Source organism: Somniosus microcephalus, chromosome 14 (genome assembly GCF_052327205.1).
Source record: "Somniosus microcephalus isolate GS21.2 chromosome 14, FLI_Smic_1.0, whole genome shotgun sequence".
In the NCBI taxonomy this organism is placed as follows: Eukaryota; Metazoa; Chordata; class Chondrichthyes; order Squaliformes; family Somniosidae; genus Somniosus; species Somniosus microcephalus.
In genome coordinates, this window is record NC_141000.1 from 29,237,541 (window position 1) to 29,261,104 (window position 23,564).

General features: G+C 45.4%; 1 protein-coding gene across 1 annotated transcript in view; it reads right to left on the bottom strand.

Annotated features, from left to right (window-relative positions):
- The window catches only part of cdadc1 (cytidine and dCMP deaminase domain containing 1), a 42,640-nt gene that overhangs the window by 11,144 nt on the left and 7,932 nt on the right, over positions 1 to 23,564 (bottom strand). Inside the window, exons 3-6 of the mRNA XM_086006442.1 lie at positions 20,379 to 20,556; positions 19,111 to 19,692; positions 6,342 to 6,391; positions 2,221 to 2,393 (exon numbers count right to left, since the gene is read on the bottom strand). Coding sequence (XP_085862568.1) covers positions 2,221 to 2,393; positions 6,342 to 6,391; positions 19,111 to 19,692; positions 20,379 to 20,556 — 983 coding nt within the window. The remainder of the gene's footprint in view (positions 1 to 2,220; positions 2,394 to 6,341; positions 6,392 to 19,110; positions 19,693 to 20,378; positions 20,557 to 23,564) is intronic.

Genomic DNA, 23,564 nt, shown 5'->3' on the forward strand with positions numbered 1-23,564 from the left:
GAGACTCGCGGTCCTGGGCCTTTCCGGGTAGAGTCCCACATATCCCAGGGCGCACGCGGTTCGCAAGCGCCCCCGAGATCACGTGGGCCAGCCCAACCAATAAAAGAAGGGAATCCCCATTCATGCTTATGGGGATTCCATATGTATGGAAAATCCATAAGCATGAATGGGAATACCCCAAAAAAGTTACACATCAAATAAACAAACACAAAATTACATATTTAAAATTAATTAAAATGCCATTTAATTAAATGTTTAAAACAAAAGTTTAAATTTTTGAAAAATAAATTTATATGTTTTAAAGGAGCTAAAAATAAACTTACCTTATTGCACAGCTTTTTTAATGGCCCAGAAATTCGGGTCGGGGGCTTCCCGCGGGTGCAAGCCTCCGACCTGCACTTACCTTGCGTGCCGGCCGTTGAGCTGTGGGCCCCCGTGGAATTGCGATCCTGGGCCTCCTCCAACTGCCGGCGCGCAGTGCTTGCGTATCCCAGGGGCGCAGTTAGTTCGATGCGTCGCCCGAGATCACGTAGGCCATGGAGAGCCAATGGTAGCAGGGAATGCTTCATTCATAAGTTTGACAGGAAGAGCTGTCAAGCTCAGCTTTTCCTGAAACGCTGACATATTGCTCCTCTCCACAGATGCTGTACCTGACTGCCGAGTGTTTCTGGCATTTTTTGCTATTGTTTTAAAGCAGCATAAATGCTTAATTTAGCCATTTTTGGAGATACTGTCACAAATTACGTGTTATAGTTGTAATAACTCAACTATTTATTTTCCCATTACAGGAAACTCTATTATCCGGCACCAATGGGACTGGCGTGGTGCCGGTTTATCAAAAAGTCCAGACTACAGAGAGATATAGTTAAAAGGTACGAGAGCTCCGAACACTGCAACAAATCCAGGCTTCCCCGTTGCTTAGCAACATATGCAGGAACTCCGGCCACAGACCAAGCATCCCTGTTGCTTAGCAACAAGTGCACGAACCCCAGTTACACAGCCACAGATCCAGGAACTGCCACTAATATGAAGTAAAACTTACCTGAACCTACTCATTAACTTTCCTTTCCCTCCATTTTCTCTCCATTTCATCCCTACATTCCACCTCAGGCAAACATGGCAGTCAATTTGCTCACAGCAAAGTCACAAATGAATGAATGACCAGATAATCTATTTTTTTTTGGTTATGGTGTTAATTCAGGGATAAATATTGGCCAAAACACAAGGAAAGCGCTCTTGCTCTTGAAATAGTGCCGTGGGATCTTTTGCATCCACCTGAACAGGGTGATGGCCCCTTGGTTAAACATCTCATTTGAATTCGGCACCTTGGACAGTGTAGCACTCCCTCAGTACTATACTACACTGGGGTGTCAGCCTGGATTATGTGCTTCAATCGTGGGGTGGGGTGGGGCTTAAACCCACGATTTTCTGACTCAAGAGGCAACAGTGCGCCAAACTGACAAATGATTTAAAAGGCTAAAACTTTGGGCTCATAATCGGGGGAAACTTTTATTAGAAAGTTTTAAAATATAGGTTTTAATTAATTAAAATGTAAGAATATATCAGATCTGACTGATTCAAGCGTGTTTTAATGTACCAATATGAGAAATATAATATATCCAACTGTTCTACTTGGCTTAACTTAATGTAGCTGTTATTATTTCACATTGAAATAATTTACAACACACACAGTTTATGTTCAAGTCAATGACAGCTGGTGAGAATTTTAAGACTCTGACTCAACCTTTGATGCCAACAACTTACTTTGTTGGACATTCACCACCTAAGATGCAGGGTCATAAGCAGTTACCTAACCACCATCCAGAGACTTGAGCACGTAATCCAGGCCGACACTCCAGTCTATCCTCTCAGGTGGATGTAAAAGATCCCATAGCACTATTTTGAAGAGGAGCAGGGAAGTTCTCTTCGCGTCCTGGCCAACATTTATCCCTCAACCAACACCACTAAAACAGATTATCTAGTCATTATTGCGTTGTTTGTGGGACCTTGCTGTGCACAAATTGGTTGCTGCGTTTCCTACATTACAACAGTGACTATACTTCAAAAAGTACTTCATTGGCTGTAAAGCACTTTGGGATGTCCGGAGGTTGTGAAAGGCACTATATAAATGCAAGTCTTTCTTTCTTCTTTTATGCATAGGTAATTTCAGAGGGATAAAGTTGTTAAAGTAAATTGTTCCCAAGTGCTTTGAGTACTTACCGGAAGGTCAAAGCATTCTGCTCGGCATGTATAATGTACCGAAACTTCCTGGCTTCTCGGTCTTTCTGCTGCTTCTCATCCATCTGAGGGTAGTCTGCATATTCGGACCCCATTGGGTAGGCGTTATAACCACATCCAATCAGATACCTGGCTCCTGTTCCGTCACAGTTACTCTACAAATAAACAGAGATCAATCATTTGGACAGAAATTTAAAAAATGACAACATCCATCAGGACTCCTGCGGGCAGTGCCCGATCCAATAGCTCATGACAAGGGATGGGCAATAAATGCTGGCCTTGCCAGCGACGCCCACATCCTATGAATGAATTTTAAAAAATGAAGCTCTGACTGAATTCAGGCAGGTGTCCTGAGAGGGACATAAATCTTAAGCCACTTAGCATCTTGATCAGTTCTGCTTTAATACACGTCAAAATGAATCAGCTGGAGATGGATGGAACGGTTCATTATGCTCCTTTGGGGTTTCTTTCCCAGACAGTTTCAGCCAGTCAGAGAGGGGGTTAGTCTCTTGTATGGGAATTCAGAACTCTCAAAATCATTTTCAGATGAAATGTCGAACAAATATTTAGAACGTGATCTCATCTCCATGAAATGTAATGTTACGGAAAGAATAGCATCACACATGGTTATAAAGGATACACATGATGAGGTGACACCATACAGATGGTCGACCTGCCTAAATATAAACAAATGAGCGACTCTGAACCACAAAACCTATTAAATCAAAGGGAGTTAAACAATCAGACATTAAAGGGCCATATTCTCTCCTCTGCGTATAACATAGAAACATAGAAGGTAGGAGCAGGAGTAGGCCATTCGGCCCTTCGAGCCTGCTCCGCCATTCAACGAGATCATGGCTGATCATCCAAACCCTAGCACCCGGTCCCTACACCGACAGCCATCCCACCCAAGCCCTATCCCCGTAACCCCACGTATTTAATCCCCCCTAACACTAAGGGTCAATTTTTATCATGGCCAATCAACCTAACCCGCACATTTTTGGACTGTGGGAGGAAACCGGAGCACCCGGAGAAAATCCACGCAAACACGGGGAGAATGTGCAAACTCCACACAGACAGACAGTCACCTGAGGCCGGATTTGAACCCGGGTCCCTGGCGCTGTGAGGCAACAGTGCTAACCACTATGCCACCGTGCTCATGAAAAAAATAAATGTGAGTTAACAGTTGAGCAAGACCTCTAGAAAGTAGTGAGTGGACTGATCTAGCTTTTGTTGTTCTCAGACTAAAATAAATTTACAAAAAATGTTAGGACACACACACATATATATATATTAAAAAAAAAAAAAAAATATATATATATATATAAATAAAAGAGTTTGTCTGTCTCTCTCTCTCTCCGGCTATACAATCAAAAGTTATAGAGTGTACCTACACAAATGTTATATCAAAAGAAAGCTTATTAGGGGAGTCTAATAGGCGTATTTACTTTTTGGTCAGACAAAAATTGTTCGGACAGTATACAAAAAAGGTTCAAAAAACGGCAACATTCCGCTCATTAGCGTTGAGTGACGTGATGGTTCACCAATCGTACAGGGGGTTAACCTGATGGTTGACCAATCGGTGCATCACGGGGGGGGGGGGGGGGGGGGGGGCGTTTCATTGCGTGTGTGGGCGGGCCTAATCCTTCTGAGCTGAGGTGAGTGGCCGCCATCTTGATTCCTAACTATTGATTTATTTTTCCCCACTGTGTGTTTATTTTGAAATATAGATTTCCAGCAAAAAAAAAGTTGGTTTTAAAAGAAAAAAAATTCCTTTTGCAAAGGGGACTCGGGCTTCCCCCCCTCGGCGGTGGATGAGATGCGGCCTCAGGCCTCAAAGCCTCGGCCTCTCCTCGTCAGCCACGCCCGAGCTAGGCACCACCCGTCCCGCTGGGCCCGCCCTGCAATCACCGCCATCTTGGTAAAGGCTGGCGGGGCGGGACTGAGCCGAGCGTAGCCATCACCGCCATCTTGGTAAAGCCTGGCGGGGCGGGAGACAGCGCGCGCGTGAACGTCGGTGGCGGCCCGGAGTGCGACCTGAGCTAAGGTGAGTCCGGCCGGGCCTCACGCGCTAGACCGCGCACCGGCCGGCCCCGAGGCGCTGATCCGCACACGGGGGCTTCGGGTCACCGCGTCCGGGCTCTGAGGAAAGGGAGAAGGAGGGAGAGGGAGGAAATCAGGGAGAGACAGGGGGAGGGTGAGGAGAGGGGCGGGGAGGGTGAGGAGAGGGGCGGGGAGGGAGAGAGAGTAAAGCAGGGAGAGAGAGAGAGAGAGAGAGAGAGAGAGAGAGAGAGAGAGTAAAGCAGGGAGAGGGTGAGGGAGAGAGAGAGGGTGAGGGAGAGAGAGAGGGTGAGGGAGAGAGGGTGAGGGAGAGAGAGAGTGAGGGGGTGGGAGAGGGAGGGAGAGCTCGCCTTCTTCCTTCCTTCCTTCGCAGGGGTCCATCGGGCCAGGCCTGAGGCGCTCCTTCCCCCCCTCTCTCTCCAGGCTAATCCCGAACTAAATCCAGCAGTCTCTCTCTCTCTTCTTCCCCCCAGTCGCGCTCTCTCTTCCCCCCAGTCGCTCTCTCTTCCCCCCAGTCGCTCTCTCTTCCCCCCAGTCGCTCTATCCGGAAGTTGAATGTCCGGCAACTTTGATCTAATGGCAGAAATCAGCAGCCGTTTTGGTTAGTTTTTTTTCCTCCTAGCATTCTTTTCACAGGCAGGCTCTGGAAAGCGTCTTTGTCGCTTAGCAACAGCTTCAGAGATGCTTCCAAGCTACTGGGCCGAGTGTTTACAAGCTGTTGCTGAGCAACAGTGTTTGTGGTCAGATACTGCGATGAAAAGCTCTTATCTGATAACATTGACGCTGGTCTATCCGGAGCTTTTAAAAAAACGGCAGTAGCTCGGTCCCATGGGTGCCGGATAGCACAAAGTTTCCTGTATATATAAAAATAAAGTGCTTGCTGTTATGGGCTGGGGGCTGCAGATGCATATGGGCATTCCAGGCTTCCCTCAAAATGGCTCAGGTGTCATGGCAGCGAGAACGGGTGGACGGACGTGAGCAGAGACAAATTCTCAAAATACCACTCAGGCAGTAATTCGCTAATGCTTGAAGTAGAATATTGCATTTAAAAAAATTCTTATCCTATACAAAATATCTATTATAAAATATTAGTTGACTTTCTGTAGCATTGCTCACTGGTAGCCAATGACATAGAGCACACTTTGAGGTTTACCACACTTTATCCATTGTTACTGGAAGCTATTGCACTATTTTGAAGAAGAGCAGGGGAGTTCTCCCCAGTGTCCTGGGCCAACATTTATCCCTCAACCAACATCACTAAAACGGGATGTCTGGTCATTATCACATTGCGGTTTGTGAGACCTTGCTGTGCGCAAATTACTGTTTCCTACATTACAACAGTTCAAAAACACTTCATTGGCTGCAAAGCGCTTTGGAAAGTCCTGAGGTCATGAAAGCCTCTGTATAAATTTAGGTCTTTATTTCTTCTTCTTTCTTTCTCCCTACAGCCCTCCATTAAGATATTTACCCAACCCTTATTTGAAGGAGTTAATGAATCACATCAAATGCTTTTGCTGCATCCATTCCTATATGTTGTTAATCGTTTTAAACTATAAAATCATCTTCATCCAATAGCTCCCTCGGTTTATACTCAGCCACACAGACTAGTGAGTTAAAATTCTTCCATGCACAACTTTCAGTGTTTGATGTTATCAAATTCCTGTATGCACAATTTTAACAAAGCCACTAGCCCCTTTTCTCCCTGATCTGTGCTAATGTAATGGGAGGGTGGGGGGTGGGTAAGGGTGCTACAATTGGCTGAAGGAAGGGGGGGGGGGGGGGGGGGGGAAAATCAAAGTTGCCATGGTTTCCTGCCTAAAATACCCATTGGTCAAGGGCAGAATTGATCTCAGCTCTGACGCCCTGCACACTTGAATACCTTATTGGTGTTCACTGTTTAGACTTGCCCATGGAGAGTAGTCATTGAGTGAAATGGCGACGGTGGCGGTGATGTCACAGCCAAGCAAAGGGTCAAACGACTTCAGCAGAAAACTGGTGGAATTCCCTTTTTAAAAAATACAATGCAAAAAGCTAAAACTTACCGACTTTCCTTCTGCCCAGATCACTGCCCCAACACCAATCTTTTGATCCTCTGAAATATATTAATGCAGGATGGTATTAATGCAAAATCAATAATACAAGCGTTTCAAACCACTCTGTTATGATTCATTCTAAAGAACTCTTGGCTACTGCAGGCATGAATTAATTTTAAAAATCAAATGTAAAGGACATAAGATAGCTATAATTAAAAACCAGAGTATGGCACATCAAATGAAAGGTAGAGAGGTGCACATTAGATGTGTCTGAAATGTCAAGTGCCACAATCTTCCCAGATAAAGAGCCTCACCAATATAAATCAGGATAGATCTCTCAGATAAGCAATCAATTTAAACGCTCCAACTTGAACCAAGCACAATTCTTTTTAAAAGTGATTCCAGCAACCATCTGGATTATGTTACTGTATAGAAACATGTAAAAGTTAAATAATACACAACAACTTGCATTTTTATATCACCTTTAATGTGGAAAACATCCCAAGGTGCTTCACAGAGGTGTAATCAAATGAATGACAAAATACAGGAGGAGCTTTTAGGAGGGGTGACTAAAAGCTTGGTCAAAGAAGTAGGTTTTAAGAAGGGTCTTAAAGGAGGTTGAAGCTGACATAGGCATGGTTGAGCATTTCAGCAGAAGATAGGCTGAGGCAGGGGTGGAGGCAGGTAATGTTACATAGGTGGAAGGGGCAGTCTTTGTGTTGGAGAGGATCTGGGGTCAGCAGGTCAACTCAGGGTTGAATAGGACACAGAGACTGCAAATAGCCTGGTTCAGCCTGAGACACTGGCTGGGGAGAGGGGATGGAATCTGCAGCAAGGGGACGGAGTTTGTGGTGGGGTCTGATGACGATGGCTTTGGTCTTCCAAACGTTTAACTGGAGTAAACTGTGGCTCAACCAACACTTGATGTTGGACAAGCAGCCTGACAGCATGGAGGCAGAGGAGAGGTCGAGAGAGCTGGTAGAGAAGTAGAGCTGAGTGTTGTCAGCATACAAGTGGAAGCTGACCCCATGTCAGCGGTCAGTTAAAAACACTAGAATCAATTAAAAATAAACTTACACACAGAATGAGTCATTTCATGTTAGATAACTCTGCAGAAGTGTGGTTATCTGAATTGGGCCTGGTGTTCTGCTTCATTCAAGAGTTGGAAATTTTATGAGGTTTGGATACACGGAATATCCAGCACCTGTGGACAAATGCATTGTGGGAGCTTTAGTTTGCTCTACGAAACTACAATACCCAGAGTGCTCGGCAACAACCACATCACCACAATCAGGCAGAAAATCTACAGATGGTGGGGGGCATGAGGCAGGAACAGATGATGATAAAAAAAATAGATTTCAGTGCTTTATGCAACTTAAGCCATTCAAAAAAATATATTTTCGATGCTGTTTGGGGCAAAGAGTTTCCGTGTTGCTGAGGGAGACTGGAGGTTATGCTGGGGTCAGAGGAGATGTTTATGGAGCAACTGATAGAGGTTGCTTGGACTACAAAATAGTTCTTCAAAAATGTGCTGACAGAATTATAAGTAGCCATTTTATTCCTATTATAAAATTACACAAGGCTCTTGGCAGTCTGGGATTTTTTAAATTTGTTTTTGGGGTGTGGGAAACTCTGTCAAGGCAGCATTAATTGTCCATCCCTAGTTTCCCTGAGGGCATTAAGAGTTAACAACATACTGTGGGACTGGAGTCACGTGTAGGCCAGACTGGGTAGGGGAAGCAGGATTCCTTCCCGGAGGGACAAGCGTGAACTAGATTTTCTTTTAATGACAATCCAGCAGCTTTCATTGTCATTTTTTTTCCTGCTGTCAGCCTACAAATGACCAGATTCATCGAATTCAATTTCATAACCTTCAACGGGTAAACTGTTGTCGGATTCAAACTCATAACCTCCAGGATTATTTGTCCAGTACCATAATCACTACACTACCAATAACCCATGCTTACCACAATCTCAGTGGCCTGTTTGCGATAGCAGTTTGCCCAGCACTGCGGTGGAGCAAACTTGCTGAAGCAATACAACACGTGACTGACACAAGGTATAAATATTGCATGTTATTGATACTGAAAGATACAGACTTCACAGCTACATTTAATAGTATTAACCTGCACCTTAAAAATACCACTTATCAAGTAATTTTGTTCTTCCCTTGCCAAAACTTATTTATAATTTTTTTGGCTGGACCACCAAAGTATTTGCTTAAAGCGTAAGCACTTTTAGTTGGTGCCTCCTTCCCCAGAATTATTCTCTCAGTTATTTAAAGATACTTCCTGTTGTGTATGTAACCTGTTCCACCTTAAGAGAGCTTAAGCCTGTTCCACCTTAAGAGATGTACTACTTTCTCAGGCTGCTGTAGACGTAATGCCGGGGGTGAACACACCGGTATATAAGCACTGTGCAGTAATCTTGTATTCAGTGTAGTCCCTACCTCCAACCAGTAAAGACCTGTTTTATTGTTACTGATTAAGTCTGAGTATTAATTACTTGAACAACTCACAGACTTAACACTGGCGACGAGTCAGGTTCTTACCCTGCGGCAGTTATTCCACGGCGGCTTCGTCCACAGACAGGACGTTGAAGAGAGGTTTCAAATCTCACCACCCCACTGGAAGCGACAGGCATTAGGACCCTGAAGCCTCCATCAGCGACTGAAAACTGGAGGACAGAAGACATCCTGCAGCTTCTTTTTCAACCTCGGTGGTGGGTAAGCCGAGCAGCGTTGGCTGCAAAGACAGGGCTGGGGGAAGTCGGAGGTAGAAGGGCCATCGATCGCAATCCCTGATAAGGGCCGCACTCGGGCTGAAAGGCGCAGCGTCGGCAGACACTGAAGGCGCGAGAGCCGCGGTGAAAAGCGCGGGCCATCGATCGCGGCGGAGATAAGGGCCGCACTCGGGGCTGAAGGGAGACGGCGTCGGGGGACAGGTGAAGACCGCCAAGCGCGGGAAAACCGCCATTTTGTGGGCGGAGGACGACGGCAAGCCGCCATCTTGGATAGCAGTAAAAAAAAAAATCTGAGAAATTGCAAATCTGATAAAGTACTACAATGCCTAAACACGGGAATATTAGCAACTTTGATAGTGACATCGAAGATTGGGCCATATATGTTGAACGAGTTAAAAATTATTGTAAGGCCAATAAAATTCGTGAGGCTGATAAAGCACTAACATTATTAAATTTAATGGGTGCGAAGACATACGGGCAATTGAAACACCTGTTATCACCAGATGAACCGGCGGATAAGACGTTCGATGAGATTGTTACTGTCCTGAAAGATCATCTAAACCCCACGCCGCTGATGCTAGCGGAACGATTTAAATTTTACGACAGAAGGCAGCTACAGCATGAAAGCAATGCTGAATATTTGCTGGAATTGCGTAAATTAGCGAAATATTGCCAGTTTGGAACGGGACTGACAGATGCACTACGAGACAAATTTGTGTGTGGTTTATTTAAACAGGATACACAAAAGCGACTGCTCGAGGAGAATGAGCTGACGCTTGAGAAGGCGGTCACTATGGCAGCAGCACACGAAGCCGCAGCGAGAGGCACGGCAGTAATGCAGCTACGGTCACCGGAGCTCAGTGCACACAAATTGGGTGTGAGTTCTGGCAAATGTTATCGTTGTGGAAAGACAACGCATGATCAGAACCAGTGTTGGTTTAAAAACCAAGAATGTAGAACTTGTGGTAGGCTTGGACATATAGCTAGAGTATGCAGGTCAGGGAAGAAGACCAGCAACAAGAAGTCACCGCAAGGAAAATACGCAAAAGTACACAAGGTGGCCGAACAGGAGTCCGATTCAGACGCTAGCAGTAATGAACTGGCTGGCTTAAGCAGTATTGAACTGGCTAGCTTAAGGGTACTCAACGTTGGTAAGGGTGCAGACCTCCAGACAATTTGGGTTACTCTTCAGATAGAAGGAGTCCAAGTAAAAATGGAATTGGACACTGGATCGGCATTGTCGGTCATGAATAAGAAAGATTACAGAAGGTTATTCCAACATATTCCCCTACAGGATACGGAGATTATATTGACAACCTACACGGGGCAGAGAGTGTACCCCATCGGGACAATAAAGGTTGCAGTGGCCAATAAGGGCGAAGGAAGTCAAATAATGGACTTATATGTGCTACCGGAGGGAGGTCCACCACTACTAGGCCGGGAGTGGTTTAGAAACATAAATATGGACTGGCATTCGCTAAAAGCCATAAAGATTGAGAACTCGGTGCAGATAATCAGCCCAGACTCTAGAACTGATGATGGTAAGACCAACCCATGTGCAAAAGACAAAGTTTCAGCACAGAATTCCACTGAGCAACAACAACATAGTTTAACAGAGAATTCTGAGTCTGTCAAGTCTACTGATATGCACATTTTTGAGGGACACTGGGCTCGAACTCAACTCCATTTCAAACTACAACAGCAATTAGAACAAATGATTCGCCGTTTTGAGCAAGAGATGAATGAAATAAAAAAAGTTCTTTGTTACAGAGTGGGAGAATCTGGAAAGGCAACAGAAGCAACTGATGGAGAAAATGGAGCAGGAGCACACCAACCATCTGCGCGAGGAGGCCGAACGAATCAAAGCTGATTCAGGTTCTGAAGGTGCGTGCCATAATCTGGTGTCAGAAGAGTTAACGGTCAGCCAACTCCTTCATATGCTGAGGGACAAGACTCTGAAATGGGAAAAACTTGAACACGAGCTGCGATCTTCAAAGGAAAAGGGTTCGGAGCTCTCAAAAGTCATTGAGATGGCTGATGTGACGACACAGACTGAAACGACTGCAACAGAGCAGCCATTGGATGCCAAAAGTACGCTGACTCACGTCAATGTAGAACAACAGACCGCTGAAACAGCTGCTCCGGTAGAGGGATTGCATAGTCCGATCAATCAATCTCCAAAGGAAGTTGAAATATTAAAATCACAAATGAGGTCACTAGTAAACGACTTGCTGAAAGCCCAGAAAAAGCTGGAGGCAGAGGTACACATGAAGAAGTCTCTTCAGGAAAGATGTCTGGATTTGGAACAAGAGCTGGCCAACGTCCAGCTGGGTATGGAGGAAATAGACGACCCTCTCGCTGACCTGTCGGACGACTCCGAATATTACTATGTCCTGTCTTGCCCAACTTGTAACTTCGACTCCCACCATACAGAAATCATGGAGGAGCACCGAAAGTCTACGGAACATCGGGAGAAGGTGGCTCTACTACAAAAAGAGGAAGAGAAGGAGGAACTGCGCATGCAGCTGTGGCAGCTGACAATGGAGCCCAGAGAGTCTCCAAGAAGCAGAAAAGGAAAAGTAAAAACAGAAGATGACCCATCTGAACCATTATCACCTCTACCAGATCACACACGTGGTCCCTCCGAACGGAGCCAAATCAGTTCGGAAGTTCAAGCTGTTAAATCCATGAAAGGACTATTGAATGAGTAACGTGAACCGACTACACCACAGAGATTGAATCTGTGAACTGTTTTCCGCAGAGACTGAATCTGTGATATGTTACGTTAAACATGAAGTTATATATGTATATATGTTATTACGTTATGTTAAATGGGGGGGATGACTATAAAGCTAAGAAGGGAGGAGTGTTGTGTATGTAACCTGTTCCACCTTAAGAGATGTACTACTTTCTCAGGCTGCTGTAGACGTAATACCGGGGGTGAACACACCGGTATATAAGCACTGTGCAGTAATCTTGTATTCAGTGTAGTCCCTACCTCCAACCAGTAAAGACCTGTTTTATTGTTACTGATTAAGTCTGAGTATTAATTACTTGAACAACTCACAGACTTAACACTTCCCCCTTCAGCTTTGCTTCTCACAATGGAGTTACAGCTCCTGCGGAGGCTGTGGTTAGGGTAGCAGTGTCCAATGAGTTCTGGTTCTGCGGTCTCCCACAGAACAGGGATTACAGCAACAACTAGACCTACTCGACAAATACTGCCAAAATTGGGCTCTAACAGTAAATCTAAAGAAAACCAACATCATGATTTTTCAAAAAAGGCCCAGATGTCAGGAAAACAAATACCAATTTACCCTCAGTGATACCGCTATAGGACACACTATGAGCTACACCTACCTTGGTCTAACTATTACAGCATCAGGGAGCTTCAGCATAGCAGTGAATGCACTAAAAGAAAAAGCCCGAAGAGCCCTATATGCAATAAAAAGAAAATTCTACAACATCCAAATCCCAATCAAAATCTGGCTCAAAATATTTGACAGCATAATCCTGCCCATTGCACTGTACGGTAGTGAAGTATGGGGCCCGCTAAATCACCAAAGCTACACTAAATGGGAAAAACACACAATAGAAGCCCTACATGCAGAATTCTGCCGAAGCATCCTTCGCACCCAAAGAAAAACGCCAACAAATGCATGCAGAGCCGAACTAGGCAGATACCCACTGATAATAAACATCCAAAAACGAGCACTAAACTTCCTAAATCACCTCAAATCTAGCTCCCCAGACACCCTTCATTTCAAAGCCTTTCAGACCCAAGAGCTAAACCCAGAAAAGAGTCCCCTGAGTCAGCTGCTACTGAAACTAAGTACTCAGCCGGACCCTGACCAGCCCCAGACCAACACAGCCGTCCAAACACCAATCCGAGTGAACCAAATCATTAAACAATGCAAAGAAACCTACCTGGAACATTGGAACAAAATAACCGAAAGCCAAAGCAGATTAGAATGTTACCGGGCCCTAAAAAGAGATTATAAACTGGCAGACTACCTCACGACCATCAGAGACACAAAACAGAGACAGACCCTCACCAGGTACAGACTAAGCGACCACCAACTGGAAATTGAAAAAGGCAGATACAAGAAATCCTGGCAGCCTAGAGAGAATAGAATATGCGATCAATGTCTGGCCGGCGAGGCTGAAACAGAAATGCATTTCCTCCTAAAATGCGAAAAATTCAACACATCAAGAAACATATTATTCAACAAGCTAAGCCAAACAACCCCAGATTTCAAGGAATTGGATGACCTGTCAAAATTGAGACTAGTCCTGGGAGAAGGAGACAGACCATACCTTGGGGCCAAATATGTAACAACATGTCACAACCTGAGGACTGTTTAAAAGTAAGACTGTTTAAAATTAATATTGTTAAAAGTAATATTGTATGTACCCAACAAATGTCAAATCGATTGACACCTACAGAATGTTGGAAAACTGTACCTTTTTGCTATGTAAGCTTTGGCAATATGGTTCTCTGTAAACTTTCATGCCAATAAAGCATTTGAATTGGAATTGGAATTGGAGTGTTTGCCCAGCGTCAAACCTCCAATGTCCAGAACCTCCAACAGGCCATCGCTCGCCATGGTCTGGGCCGGACTTTGACTGCAATCTTTGAGCTCATCAAAACACCTCAAACATTTCTATCCGTCCCTAGTGCAAAGATCAGGGTGAACAGTAGCATAGTGGTTATGTTACTGGACTAATAATCCAGTGGCCTGGACGAATGATCTGGAGATGGGAGTTCAAATTCCACCACGGCAGCTGGGAAATTTAAATTTGGTTAATTAAATTGTTAAAAATCTGGAATAAAAAACTAGTAATGGTGACCATGAAATTACCGGATTGTCAAAAACCCATCTGGTTCACTAATGTCTTTTAGGGAAGGAAATCTGCCATCCTTACCTGGTCTGGCCTATATGTGACTCCAGGCCCACAGCAACGTGGTTGACTCTTAGTTGTAACAAACTGCTACGAAAAGCAATAATAAGAATAAAAATGGATCGACCACCCGGCATCGATCTAGGCACCGCCTTCGGACACAACAACGGCACACCCAGCCCATTCGACCCTGCAAAGTCCACCTCACTAACATCTGGGGACTTGTGCCAAAGCTGTCCCACAAACTAGTCAAGCAACAGCCTGACATAGGTATGATTTTCAGCCAATGTCCGAGACTCCTTCATCACTGTGCCTGGGTATATCCTGTACCACCGGCACGACAGACCTACCAGAGGTGGCGGCACAGTGGTATTCAGTCAGGAGGGTGCGGCCCTAGGAGTCCTCAGTATTGACTCCGGACCCCATGAAGTTTCATGGCTTCAGGTCAAGCATGGGCAAGGAAACCTTCTGCTGATTACCACCTACCGCCCTCCCTCAGCTGATGAATCAGTACTCCTCAATATTGAACACCAGTTGGAAGAAGCACTGAGAGTAGCAAGGGCACAGTATGTACTCTGGGTGGGGGATTTCAATGTCCATTACTAAGAGTGGCTCGGCAGCACCACTACTGGCGGAGCCCTGAAGGACATAACTGCCAGTCTGGGCCTGCGACAGGTGGTGAGAGAACCAACACGAGGGAAAAATCTACTTGAGCTCATCCTCACCAATCTACCTGTCGCAGATACATCTGTCCATGACATCATTGGCAGCACAGTTCTTGTGGAGATGAAGTCCCGTCTTCACACTGAGGACACCCTCCATTGCGTTGTGTGGCACTACCACTGTGCTAAATGGGATAGATTCAGAACAGATCTAGCAGCTCAAAACTGGGCAACCATGAGGTGCTGTGGGCCATCAGCAGCAGCAGAATTGTATTCCACCACAATCTGTAACCTCATGGCCAGACATATCCCTCACTCTACCATTACCATCAAGCCAGGGGACCAACCTGAAGTTCAATAAGGAGTGCAGAAGAGCATGCCAGGAGCAGCACCTAAAAATGAGGTGACAACCTGGGGAAGCTGCAACACAGGACTACATGCATGCTAAACAGTGAAAGCAGCATGCTATAGACAGAGCTAAGCGATCCCACAATCAACGGATCAGATCAAAGCTCTACAGTCCTGCCATAGCCAGTCGTGAATGGTGGTGGACAATTAAACAACTAACAGGAGGAGGAGGCTCCATGAATATTCCCATCCTCAATGATGGCGGAGACCAGCACGTGAGTGCAAAAGACAAGGTTGAATCATTTGCAACCACCTTCAGCCAGAAGTGCTGAGTGGATGATCTATATCAGCCTCCTCCTGAGGTTTCCACCATCACAGAAGCCAGTGTTCAGCCAATTCGATTCACTCCACGTGATATCAAGAAATGGCTGAGCGCACTGGATACAGCAAAGGCTGTGGGCCCCGACAACATCCTGGCTGTCGTGCTGAAGACTTGTGCTCCAGAACTAGCCGCGCCTCTAGCCAAGCTGTTCCAGTACAACTACAACACTGGCATCTATCCGACAATGTGGAAAACTGCCCAGGTGGGTCCTGTCCACAAAAAGCAGGACAAATCCAATCCAGCCGATTACCGCCCCATCAGTCTACTCTCAATCATCAGCAAAGTGATGGAAGGTGTTGTCGACAGTGCTATCAAGCAGCACTTACTCACCAATAACCTGTTCACTGATGCCCAGTTTGGGTTCCGCCAGGACCACTTGGCTCCAGACCTCATTACAGCCTTGGTCCAAAAATGGACAAGAGCTGAATTCCAGAGGTGAGGTGAGAGTGAGTGCCCTTGACATTAAGAGTGTGGCATCAAGGAGACCTATTAAAATTGAAGTCAATGGGAATTAAGAGGAAAACTCTCCACTGGCTGGAGTCATACCTAGCACAAAAGAATGTGGTTGTTGGAGGTCCATCATCTCAGCCCCAGGACATCGCTGCAGGAGTTCCTCAGGGCAGTGTCCTAGGCGCAACCATCTTCAGCTGCTTAAATCAATGACCTTCCCACCATCATAAGGTCAGAAGTGGGGATGTTCGCTGATGATTGCACAGTGTTCAGTTCCATTCTCAACTCCTCAGATAATGAAGCAGTCCATGCCCGCATGAAGCAAGACCTGGATGACATTCAGGCCTGGGCTGCTAAATGGCAAGCAACATTCGCACCACACAAGTGCCAGGCAATGACTATTTCCAACAAGCGAAAGTTAAACCACCGCCTCTTGACATTCAGCGGTATTACCATTGCCGAATCCCCCACCGTCAACATCCTGGGGGGGGGGGGGGGGTCACCATTGACCAGAAACTTAACTAGACCAACCACATAAATACTGTGGCAACAAGAGCAGGTCAAAGGCTGGGTATTCTGCAGCGAGTGTTTCACCTCCCGACTCCCCAAAGCCTTTCCACCATTTACAAGGCACAAGTCAGGAGTGTGGTGGAATACTCTCCACTTGCCTGGATGAGTGCAGCTCCAACAACACTCAAGAAGCTCAACACCATCCAGAACAAAGTAGCCCGCTTGATTAGCACCCCATCCACCACCTTAAACATTCACTACCTCCACCACCGGCATACTGTGGCTGCAGTGTGTACCATCTACAAGATGCACTGCAGCAACTTGCCAAGGAATCTTCGGCAGCACCTCTACCACCTAGAAGGACAAGGGCAACAGGTGCATGGGAACACCATCACCAGCAAGTTCCCCTTCAAGTTACACACCATCCTGACTTGGAAGTATATCGCTGTTCCTTCATTGTTGTTCGGTCAAATTCCTGGAACTCCCTCCCTAACAGCACTGTGGGAGTATCTTCACCACATGGACTGCAGCGGTTTAAGCTGGCACCTCACCACCACCTTCTCAATGGCAATTAGGGATGGGCAATAAATGCTGACCTTGCCAGCGACACCCACATCCCATGAACGAATAAAAAAGTCCCCCTCAGTGACAAAAAAAATCTCCTCCTAAACAGCACTTTTACCTCATAAATGTTACTTTACAACTTAAACTGTATAAATAGCCAAAAATAAGTCTTTATTTTCAAGCTTCTTTCCCCTTGTTGCTTGCACCTCACTATTATTTGTAAATTTTCCATCTGACTGTCGAGCGATGTGTTGTGATGCACTCTGGGCACTGAAGTCTACAGGAGAGGGGTGAAAATTACAACTCGCACAATGTATCTCTCTCACACACAGAATTTAAGAGCTAGAACTTCCTGACCCAGTTGTTGGATCCTTTTCTAACTGGTTGACATGCAATGTGGGTTATCGTAGTGCACTCCAGATACTCTAGTTTCACAATGGAGGGTGAACACTATTAGTCCTGCCATTTTCTACCTGGTTGCCATATGATGAGGGTTCTTGTGGTGCACTCTGGAAATTGTAGTTCCACGGGATACCAATGAGAATGAACTTCCATAATGCATTCCAACATAGAATTTATAACTTTGCGCTTCAGTTGCAGAATCCAAGCTCCAGGAACTGAGCAGAACTCCGGCGCCAGGTCTCCGGGAGAAGGCCAAACCAGTACTGGGAAAACTATACAATTGGCAGCATTCCTTCCACACAATGGCCAACTTTACAGGCAGGTACTATTTCAAGAATGAATTTAGTATTAACACTTATGTAGCGGGTGTGAGAGGAATCAACATGGTTGCTTAAGGGGAAATCAAGAACATTTTTGACCACAAGGGGAAGAGGGGAAATGGGTGGGAGCAGAGAGAGAGGGAGGGAGATGGGTGGAAAGAGAGGGGGCGCGAGAAGGGTGAAAGAGAGATAGGGAGGGAGGGGAGGGAGTTAGAGGGGTGGGAGACAAGAGGGCAAAGGGGGGGGGGGGGAGGAGAGGGAGAGAGGGATAGGTGTGGGAGAATGGGGGGGGGGAGGAGGAGGGCTGGAGAGGGGTGGGAAAAGAGTCAGAGGGAGGGAGCGAGGGGGTGGGAGATGAGAGAGGGCGAGGTAGAGAGGAAGAGGGGTGGAAGAAGAGAGAGAGAAGGGATGGAGGGGGTGGGGAGAGAGAGAGGGAGGGAGAGGGGTGGGAGAAATGAGTGCTGAGCAAAAGGAATTCAGGTCAGCGGGGTAGGGGAATTGAGGGATAGAAAAGCTCGCCTGCAGCGAAGGAGAGATACAGCCAGCTGGGGGTGCTGCTGTGGGTGAGAAATGTGGGGGGGGGGGGTTGTATCTGTAAAAGGGGAAATGAAGCCGAGTAGGGCAATTGGGGAGAAGAGGTCACAACCTTGCTCAGTGGGGAGTGGGAGGCCTGGTCAGTCCCCAACTTTGAGCCTCTACATCCAGGTTTTCTGAGGATTTGCCAAGTTTTTCCAAGACACTAGATGGAACCTGGGGATATATCCAGCGTTGCTGCCCACGACAACTGGTTTTACAAGGATCGGAAAACTTGGGGAACAAAAGCATCAGATAGTGATTTCCACCCTGTGAAGACAGAATCTAGCAGCACTAATGTTGCACCACTATTTTACCATTCACTTAATTATGACAATTAAAAAGAAAACAAAAAGACTTGCATTTATATAGCGTCTTTCATAACCTCAGGACGTCCTAAAGTGCTTTACAGTCAATGAAGGTCGTGGGTTCAAGCCCCACTGCAGAGACTGGAGCACACAATCCAGGCGGAGACTCAGTGCAGTACTGAGGGAGTGCTGCACTGTCGGAGGTACCAACTTTTGGATGAGACATTAAACTAAGGCCCCGTCTGCCCTCCCAGGTGGATGTAAAAGATCCCATAGCATTATTTCAAAGAAAAGCAGTGGCGTTTTCCCAGTGTCTTGACCAATCTTTATCCCTCAACCATCACTAAACCACATTATCTGTTCATTATAACAGTGCTGTTTGTGGAATTTTGCTGTGCACTAATTGGCTGCTGTGTTTCCTACATTACAACAGTGAGTAATACACTTCAAAAGTACTTCATTGGCTGTAAAGTGCTTTGGGACGTCCTGAAGGTGCTTTATAAATGCAAGTTCTTTCTTTATTAGTTAATGGAGGTTAAAGATCACACCTGTCTGTGTATCACAGCACTAGGATCATACCTAACTTCAGTATAAAGACCAGATTGATCGACTCACCTGTCCGATATGCCAATAACCTGGCTTGAACCATGCAGTGTCTTGCAAAGTCTTGGAATTCATTGTTTGTGTGCTCGTCGCATGCTCTGTCCGAATCATCGCAATAAAATCTGAACGCTCCGTACTTTGGAACGCTACAGTCGACAGTTGCTAATAAAAAGACAAGTTCCTCCATTTTATGCCTCAAGTTAGTAAAATGAACATCGTCGCACACATTCTCTAAGCCAATAGTCTTTAAGATTTCTTTGTGGGCCTCGCTGTTGGAAATCAAAAACAATTTCTCAAATTCCCGCAATCGGTTTCTTCTGCACTCAGTAAAAAAATCGTCGAGTTTAAAATCTGGGTCCATGGTGACTATGCTTTGCAAAAACTCGCATTTTTTTGAGGTTTCTTCTATAAACTGAAGCATGTTGTAAGCCAAAGGCTGAAGCAAGATGCAGACACGAGCTCGACTATTGGACTTGAGTCTTTCCACAGCTTTAGCGTCTAGCTTTGCGTCCGAGGAGCAGTTATTCATTACCTTGTCCTCAGCTAGGCTTATCTCTGGGTCACCAGGCCAGTAGGATATTCGATTGACTCCAGCTAAAATTAAATATTTTACAAAAAAATCTGGTAAGTAGAAGTAAAATAATGTGGAGAAGTTTGTTTGGTGGCAATTGTGCATTTTTTCCCCCATAGAATCATACAGCACAGAAGGAGGCCATTCAGCCCAATGTGTCTGTGCTTTCCCTTTGAAAGAGCGATTCTATTCGTCCCACTCCCCTGCTCTTTCTCCATAGTCTTGCAAATTATTTCTTTTCAAGTATATATCCAATTCTATATCCAATTCCCTTTTGAAAGTTTGTATCGCCTCTCATTTTTCCGTCCAAAAGGCATCACTTCACACTTGCCTGTATTAAATTTCATCAGCCATGTGTCTGCCCATTTCACCAGTCTGTCTATGTCCTCCTGGAGCCTGCTTCTATTCTCATCATTGTTTATTACATTTCCAAGTTTTGGGCCATCTGCAAACGTTGAAATTATGCCCCCTATACCCAAGGCCAGGTCATGAATATACATCAAAAATAGCAGTGGTACCAATACTGACTCCTGGGGGATACCACTGTATACTTCCCTCCAATCTGAAAAACAACCATTACTCTCTGCTTTCTGTCTCTTGGCCAATTTCGTATTCACACTGCCACTGCCCTTTTAATCCCCTTGGGGTTCGATTTAGCTAACAATTCTACTATGTGGCACTTTATCAAACATTTTTTGACTGTACCTACCGTTTAAAACCATCTTTAAACAGGTCGAGCACGGTTTCCTTGAGAAGTAGAGATCACAATCCTTCAGTCTGGACCCATGTTTGACAACAGCAATTTGGCCTGCGTGCAGCTCCGTGCTTGAACAGTGTAGGCCGATAATTTTTGAACTATGCGCAACAACAAGGCCATTTCTTCGCCGCTAAAAAGGAAAAACACCCAGTGAATAGGAAACCTAGATACCCAAATTCAAAGTTGTAAAACAATTAACAGCTCGGACTTGACAAAGAACTGGACCAGCCACATAAATGCCACGGGTACGAGAGCAGGACAGAGGCTGGGTATCCTGCGGCGGGTGGCTCACCTCCTGACTCCCCAAAGTCTCTCCATCACCGACAAGGCACAAGTCAGGAATGTGATGGAATACTCTCCACTTTTCTGGATGAGTGCAGCTGCAACAACATTTAAGAAGCTCAACACCATCCAGTATAAAGTAGTCCGCTTGATCGGTAGCCCATCCACCAACTTAAACATCCACTCCCTCTGCCACCGGCGCACCGTGGCTGCAGTGTGTACCATCTACAGGATGCACTGCAGCAACTCCAGTGCAGTACTAAGGGAACACTGAACTGTTGGCGGTGTGATCCTTCAGATGAGATTACAACCAAGTTTGTCTGCTCTGGGGGTCTTAATGATCCCAGGGTATCATTTGTAGAACGGAGCTTTCTCCTGATGTCCAACTAACAGCACCAGATTAGTTGGTCATTCATTCCAATGCTGATTCTGGGATCTTCTTGTGTGCAAAATGGCTTCCACATTGCCCCTGCCCCTGTCCAACCCCCCACGTCACTATACTGCAAAGTAATTCATCAGGAGTGATTGCACAGAGAATAATGGACATTCAAAACTAATGAAAAAGGAAAAAACAAATAGCTGTGAGCGACACAATTTAACCAAAAGGTTTGAAATTATTACAATGCCTTTCAGTTTACTCTGAATGGGTCAACAAAACCTCTGGATATTTTGAGAGTGCATGTTCACAAATTGTGGGTGTGTACATTTTTTGAGTGTGCCATTGTTTAGTTGTTGTACACATAGAAGTTATTAGGGTCTTTTGCCTCCCCCCCACCCCACAATTGGGGCTAGTAATGAATCCGACACCTCCCCCAATGTACCCATTCACCTCCCTCCTCCACTCCCCCCATAAATTTCTGGTTTCTCACCCGAGGACACCAACTTCCTAGAGGCTGGCAATACCAGCACTGGTTGCCCTCTCTCCATCTCTGCTGGACCCAAGTGCTATTAATCATGTGAGTGTCCTGGTGAATGGTGGTCAGACTACCCTTGGGGTGAGGGATGGACCGATGGGAAACATTGCCGCCCAGTCCAATCCTATCCACATGTATACATTTCCAGGAGAGGTTACTGTATAGCCATCAGGGGCCAGAACCTTGGCTGATTTTCCCTTCCCTTCTGTTCCATAGTAACACTGCTACTCGCTCAACTGAGATCACCTTACGCAGCACAGACCTCGGAGCAAGCCTGGGATTTCCTCGTCTGTACGGCACACTGACTGAGCAACCAGGGAGGCAAGATTCACGTTTTAATCTCCTACCTAATTCTTAGCCCTCTCCCAAAGTTAAGTCAATATAACAAAGCATTGGAAATGTTTACTTTTCCTGAGAAAATCTGTTGATTCTATTCTGACAATAAATCACCAGTCGGGTGGGTGACGTGGAAGCTGTCTACACCTAGGGCGTTTTCTGTTCTAACATTTCATTCCTTTTACTGCTCCACCCTGATCTCTGCAATGTTTAGCTGTTCACCCTGGCCTTTCTTAGCCTTCCCCAGCCTTTTTTTAAAAAGAAGTTCTATTGTATAACCTTCTTCAGCACCAACTCCATCCACTCTGAAGAAAATGGTCCCAACCCGCTATATTCCATTAGGATAAGAAAAAGTTAAAACAAAACAATTCAGCCTAAATTGAAAGAAAAATCTTATTTAAGTAAAACAAAGCTCCCCCACAGGGAAGGAGGGGGAAAAAAAATCAGAGGGTGCGTTGTTCTAGACTGCAGTTGCAAATATCATGAATAGCTTCATAACAGCAGCAGCAAAGAACAAATCACCTACCATTGGGTATCCAATGGACATAGTAAAACAGCTTTTGAAAAACCACTGTGGAAGCAACTAAGGGGTGAACTTCCCCATCACATATATTAAATACCTTCCCTTAGGTATTGGAACACCCTTGTAGGCATGTACTAATTTGAACTGTGCATTTCCTGTAAGATCAACATTCCAAGAACACACATACAACTACGAACCAATCAGAATGAACATGCAATAATATTGCTGAGTCACTATTTAAGCATGGCACTGCCACCAATTACTCCGTTTGTGAATCCAATTATAAGTATTATACTGCAACAGAGAAGTCATTCAGCAATGGGGCCAAGGAAACAACAGAGGAAACCATGTTTCAGTGAAAAGGTTTGAAGGTCCTTTTCAAAGTGCAACACACCCTTATGGCCAGAGATTATGCCAAGCATGGGAGGCAAAAATAGAGAGGCTCGATGAGGCATTGCATACTCATTGGATGTGGCAGAAAGGTGTGCAAATAGCTCTCAGGGATCAACAAAAGTGAAAATGGTCAACATTGCAGATTAATACGACATACCTCTGATGCATAGCCCTGATAGGAAGTTCCAAACATATTAAGCTATTCAGCAAATTAACTAGGAATGTGGTCCAACTGAAGCACAAATGTAAACAATGCACATAAATGTGAAGTAACAGAACAGGTTATACATGGACATGATAGGATGTTGCAGATAATAGATATATGCCTAAATATCAGTATGCACACCAATAACAATACTAGTTCAGACACAAAGGGGGCGGTTTTCCCACTGGAGGCTGGTTTCGGTTTGGGTGGGTTCCAAACCCGCCTCCATTGATAAGGGAGGGGGAAAAAAATAAAAATTAAAAAATAAAAATCGCAATTTCATCAAACCTAATTGGCCAGTTGATTTCAGAGGTGTGGGTTCCCCTGGGCCAATTAGTGTTTTGGGACAGAAACTCGCCTCTGCTGACATCACTTTTCCAGCCTCATTTAAGGGCTGCTTGCTGCCTTGGATCATTCCACTCGATTTCTGTCGATGCTGCACCACCTGCAACATATTTTGAGAAACCACTATGTCCAATGCCAAG